Raw genomic sequence first — 6,547 nt, forward strand, 5'->3', positions numbered from 1 at the left:
ATATTATTTGGTTAGAAACCTTAATAATTACACATTAAAGAACATGCAAAAGCATTAATTTTTGGCCTTTTTCTTTGCCTGCATGCTTTCATTTATAAGACTCCTTGGAGGCTTGGATCCTAAAAGCATGCTCATTTCTCAGGGCACCGTTATATACTTGCATATATATCGTATAGAATGACCTTTGTATAGGAATGAGAACTACACAATAGTTCAAAATTTGGAGGAGAAAAACGGCAATTGGTGCAATTAGAGGCTGAAAATGTAAATAATTATTATTTTTTTTGAAGTGCAAAAGGAGGGGGAGAAGCAAAAAAAAAAAAAAAGCAGTATTGCAGCACATAATACTAGTGGGAATAGGACCCCAAAACTTTTTCAAAACATATAGAAAATGTGAAGAAGGGAAAAGGTTACTGTGGAACTCTATCCACTTTGGTATAATAGTATATGCTACAAACTCTGGCAATATGGACCACATAAATTAAACAAACAAACAATAAAAAACAACAACAACGATATCATCCTACCGCATTTTGATTGCCATTACATCCGACCCGGCTGGTACCACTTGGAAAGTCCGAGAATCTTCCTATGGGCTGTGGAATGACATTCCCTGCCTTGTCGAGAAGACGGGCTTGTATGAAGAAGCCATCAAATCGGTGAGAAAACAGCCTCCCACTTAATGTGACTGAAATAAAACAATTTAAAGGCTAATTATAATTGATTTGCTCATCTGGATGATCGTTAAAATAATCAAAATTCAGATTTTTCTTTGTCATTGTCATACATGTTCTAACATACATGTGTTGTAGCCTGCTACAATGTAGTGGTTCAGCCAAAAGCTGTGTATTTAAGACCGATAAGGCATTTTACATGAATCTGTATAAAACCTATATACTGACAGTATATAAATTAGCTACATATGTATTTGAATGAAGCTTCAACTTTAATAGTCAATACTGCTGTTTTCTTTGTTTTTTGCCAAATGTTGCATTTTTAAAATACCAAATGACAATTTGAATAACTTAATCCTTCATTTTTAAGCAACTTAAAAACAATTACCGTAAAACCCCGTCTACAAGCATATAGTGTGCTTCTGATGAAAGCTACATTAATCCAGTCGCCAGTATGGAGTTTGAGCAAATGAATTACGGATCCAAGCATATACAAACAAGTATTATTCTAAGACCGATCTATTGTATTGGTATATTAACGCTTGCTTCGAATTAATTAAGCTTTTATAAAAAACACTATATATGCTTGTAGACGGGGTTTTACGGTATATTTTTTTTTTACCGTGAAATTGTATCAGCCTATATTATGTATGTTACTTACTTACATACCAAGCTTTTGGAAATGGATATGTCTTTAAATGCCACGAAGGTATGAAACCACAAGTGGTGTCAAATGAAAGAGGAAGAAATATAATTATTTTCACACACGGGGTGGCACTCATAATAAGCTCTAGGTCGAGGTCAATATTCTGATATATGGGTCATTTTCATATCTCAAAATGCCAAGAAGGTATATTAAATGTATCCCGAGTGGCGTCAAATGAAAGAGAACAAAGTAAAGAATATAATAAAATTATACTTTCCCCACCAGGGTCACACTCCTCATAAGACTGGGTCAATATTCCTATTGGGGTTTTCCATATCTCGAAATCCCAAGAAGATATGACACCTCGCGAGTGGTGTCAAATGAAATCGAAAAAAGTAAAGAATAGAACAAAAGTAATTTTCCTACCGTGGGTGACACTAATTGTTAGACCTGGGTTAATATTCATATTATTGTGGGTCCGTTTCATATCTTGAAATGTCAAGAAGATATGACAACCGGTGGGGTCAAATGAAAAGATAAAAAATACAGAATAGGCCTATAATAAAAATAATATCCCCACCGGGCGATACTCCTCATAAGACTGGTAAATATTCTTATTTTGGTGGTCCACCACAATATAGTGCCGAAGCCACAGGGTTCAGCTATGGTGTGGTAACCACTATAGTTTTTTTACACTTTTGCTGGCATGACTGAATGGGACTTTATTCAAAGTTCAGGCGTAGAAAAAGAAAAGATCACTATTTTACTCATTTCCAAAACATGCATGCATCGAGTCACAAAATTCAAGGACTTGAAACAAGTCTAAGCATTCAAAACATTGAGTATGCCAATTTTGCTCTAATTTTCACTTTTTTTGTTTTACTAAAATAATTGGTTCTAAAAATAAAACACAAAAATAAGAATGCATAAATTGAAATTTGACTTACCAATCTTGAGACTTGATTGTCACTGCATGAAAACACCCTTAAAATGCACATGTTTTCGGCCCTTTAATTTGGTCAAATAGTGAAATGTACATAATTGTTGCCAGGCCTAATAAATGAATAACTAGAATTGAGCTGTGTTTTATTTGACAGAAGTTGATAATATTTTTTTTTATCTCAAAAAGGGAATTTTTCTGGAATGAGCAGTTGAGCACAAAATGTAAAATGAGATAAAAGGGAAGGAAAATTGGGAAAAGAGAAGAGGAAAGAAAAGGAAAAAATGGGAAGGAAAAGGGAATGAATATCAAAAGGTAGCTGTAGAAGAGGACGGTTGGGGAAATATCATGAGAAAGACAAAATAATACTGAGGAAATTTCTATAATCTAGCCTATCTGGAGCATGCATTGAGACTGGCTATGCCACTGGGACTTATTATTTATGTATGTAAATATAGAGAAAGAATGTTATTTGAATAACTAACAAGTAAACACAGTACAACACACTGTCCATTGGGCCTAAAAAAGATATTGGATTGTATTGCCTTTTTGACCAACACTAAGGCCAAGTAAAAATAAAAATCTGTTTCTCGTCCGGGTTTTTAAAAATTAGGAGAATGAGGGCCTTTTTATTTTTATTTTTTTTATTGGAAAACAACGCTAAATACCTGTATTTGGCACCATATTTCTGGTATTCGACATACAGATTGATATCTGAGAAAAAGGAGGAGGCCCTTTTTATTTTATTGTTTTGAGAGGTAGACCCCTTTAGTGATCACAAAACTCTTCTTATATGATGCATTATGCATTTACAAAGCCGTAAAATAAGTTTCAACTTCTGAAACATCTTTTTCATCAAGTTATAACTGAAAGTTTACAAAATAAAAAGAAATTTGAAAAATCTTCAAAAAATGAGGAGGGCGCGGACGAGAAACATGTATTTTTTTTTACTTGGCCTAATGTGACAAAATAGGGTCACAGTTTTTTCGCTTATTTGAATTTTGATATTTGGTATAAAATATACAAACATGTGAAAATGTTTTGCCTGTTTCTAACTCCACTGTTGGCAGGGTTGGACTTTTGACCAGTCAAAACCTGTTTTGGGAGGATTTGAAGGGTCCACAAAATGCTTAAAAGGGTGGGTTTGAAACATTTCTGGTTAAAATGCTTGTCAAAATATAAAGCGTGGTCACTGATAAAAATGGTGGTTTTAGAAGTTAACAACTTCAACCTCAAAGCTTTACTGCAATTTCCAATTGAATGACACTAAATGAAACACAAAAAAGACGAGTCTTTAAAAAAGACACAGTTCACGGATCAGGTGTATAGTAATTTGTTCTAACTTTCCACAAAGCCATGGACAAATGATTACCATGTAAAAAATTAGAAAACTGCACAGAGCTTTTATACATAAAACACACATAAAACACAGGAAGAAGAAAAAACATTGCACACAAAAAATTCAATACAAAGGTATGAAGGAAGTTTGTTACAAACTGACTGCTGGAAATTATTTTAAATGTCCTGCTGAAGAATCTTAAAAAGAGAAGAAGAAACTACACCGTTCAAGTTACTAACAAACAGGAGAATTAAAATTGGTCCAGGAACAGAGCCTTGAGTAACACCAGAAGTTATACAATCAAACACTACACCTTTGAAAATTATCCTTTGCTTATGCATATGTATATACAAAAAGTTTTGAATCCACGGAAGTTGACCTCTAATTCCCATAGAATGAAGTTTACAAAGCAGCTATAACAAAAAGATTGTGATCGACTTTATCAAACGCAGAACTAAACTCCAAGAAGATACCATCAACACACCAACATTTACGATCATCCAATGATTTGCTAGAAGGAGATGGAAAAATTTGAAAACATTGCTCACAATTTCGCCTCTGCTAAAACCAAATTGATTATCAGACAAAATATCATTTTCATTGACATAATTCATTATACATGTATTAGGTTGGTTGAATGATTGGTTGATAGCCCATTGATTAATTAATAGTTGGTTAATTGAGTGATTATTGATTAAATTGATCATATGATTGATTGATCCACTGAATATAAATTATCATCATGAATAAATAGATTGTTCAAGCAGTGGCAGTATCAGAACTCTTGTACCGCATCCCAATTTTCTCCCATTTAAAACCCCAAAATAAGGAAATTTCAACTTTTGCGGCAATTTTGTGCAAAATTTGTTGACTTTGCCCCTCCCCCTGAAATTTACTTTGCCCCATCCATGAAAAAGTTCCTGGTGCCACCACTGACTGCGTTCAAGTTGATCAGAATAATAAATTGATTGATCAATATCAATATCAATATCCATACATATTACACCCCTATGAAAGACATGACCTGAATCTCTCACACAAGAGGTAGGCCTACAGATTTCAGAGTCACCCATTCTGGTAACCCCATTTGTGGAAGGTCATGTCGTCTACAGGGGGGTGTATACCGTATCCCATTGATTGCACTAATGTGGCACGAACAGGAACATTTTTTGGGGGAGGGGAGGGGTTGAGTTATATTTTTTTGTTCTGACTGGGGACAACCAGGGAGCCAAATGCCTCTTCCCTCCTTGGTGGTGCCACTGCTTATTGATTGATAAATTGTAATGCAATCAAGCAAAATCAGTCGGATCTCAGAAATATTGATTTTGAGATACAGCCAAACAAAGGAAATATTTCTTTATGTTTCCTTTTGTTTTGGAAACGCTTTAATGGCTCATATCTTTAGAACTTGATTGTCAATATCAATGGGGTTTTCTGCAAAATGCAGCTTTGTAAATGCTTTTTACTATCCTATAAGAAACTGAAAATTAATATTTCCGAGTTCCGACTGATTATGCTTGATTGCATCACAATTGATTACCGTACCTAACTTTCCTTTTGTTTTAAAAATTCATAGCCTAGGCTTCTTCTTCTTCATTTTTTTAAATATGGCCTAGGCTACTTTAAAATCATGTAACTTATTTAATATTCTCATTCATTCATTCATTCATTCAGTCATTCATTCATTCATATTTATTCGGCAAAATCGACCAGAACAATAAATATAATCAATCACAAATTAATGAAATACATGGATACAAGCAAAGACACCAAAAAGCCGAAATGCCAGGATAACCCATAAAGTCTAGCTGCAAATGTGTAAACTTATTTCCAATGGGGTCCAACATAAAGACAAGACGGTGCCTGGGACGGAGGACAAAACAAGCAAAAGGACAGAAAGGAACAGGTTACACAAATGCAGCTGACTCTTGGGTTAACGCACTTCTGGCAAGGTGTTTTTTTATGGCATATTTACTAAATAGTATTTTTGTCAATAATAGCTTTGATTTGGGATGGTAAATTATTCCAATCAAGTGTGGATTGATAGAAAAAAAGACTTTTTTTGGCTTAAGATCCTACTCTCAGGACATGGAAATTTGAAGCACTAGACCTAGTGGTATAATTATGAACATGAGATATTTTTGTAAAGAATTGATTAGGATAAGAAAATCAAAATTTTGTAACATCAAGTTTAAGGCTTACCTCTCAATGGTTCACCAGGAACATACTTCGCCAGATCAGTAGATATTAAAAACGGAATGGCTGAGTTTACTGGTATCACACTGGCTCCATGGCCTACAGACGGCGACATCGAGGTACAGATGGATGGGAAGAACACGGAAGGCGGACCATTACTGAATGCATCAACGTCATCAATCATGCATACTACCAACGTAAGGGATGCAAGGAGCATGGACCCCATTGGTCTACGATGATGAAACGCCGTCATGATTTCTACAGATGGTGTCACTTCTTCCTAGTCCAAGCCTAAAAGAGTTATTGAATTACACTGATGACCTCAGGACTGCTTAGGACCATCCTATATCAAAGTCAAAGAAGCTGATGATCTTCCGCAGATTCGCTGTCAGACCCCTCGCACCTCTTCTCTGGTGTGATGTGCTGCTGCATGCATTAGCTAACTGCAACAACTCCGGTTCCCGTGCATTTCCATATTCGGGTCCAACAATCCCATCCCAATCCCATGATGCAGTTCTTCAGTCTTCATGACCAACATAGTAGTACCGTAGTTCGATAGTTGAACACCAAACAGTCAACGGACCATTTTGGCCCTGATTTAGGGGCTGTGCAATAATTATGAGTCCTGGGAGGGGGGGGGCAAGAATTTTTTGGCGAGCCGAAAGGGGGAAAGCAATTTTAGCAAGCCGAGGGGGGGGGGTGATTTTTGGCACACATTCTTGAGGCGCCTGTTAAATTATGCACTAAAAGGC

At 35.7% G+C, this 6,547-nt stretch overlaps 1 protein-coding gene across 1 annotated transcript in view; it reads right to left on the reverse strand.

The window, feature by feature from the left end:
- Positions 1-6,242, reverse strand: part of LOC140144946 (uncharacterized) — a gene marked incomplete at its 3' end in the record, with an annotated part of 24,268 nt that extends 18,026 nt beyond the window's left edge. The window contains exons 1-2 of the mRNA XM_072166743.1: positions 5,802-6,242; positions 528-688 (exon numbers count right to left, since the gene is read on the reverse strand). Coding sequence (XP_072022844.1) covers positions 528-688; positions 5,802-6,048 — 408 coding nt within the window. The remainder of the gene's footprint in view (positions 1-527; positions 689-5,801) is intronic.
- Positions 6,243-6,547: the final 305 nt, after the last annotated feature.

The sequence above is a fragment of the Amphiura filiformis genome, unplaced genomic scaffold, assembly GCF_039555335.1.
Source record: "Amphiura filiformis unplaced genomic scaffold, Afil_fr2py scaffold_101, whole genome shotgun sequence".
Taxonomy (NCBI): Eukaryota; Metazoa; Echinodermata; class Ophiuroidea; order Amphilepidida; family Amphiuridae; genus Amphiura; species Amphiura filiformis.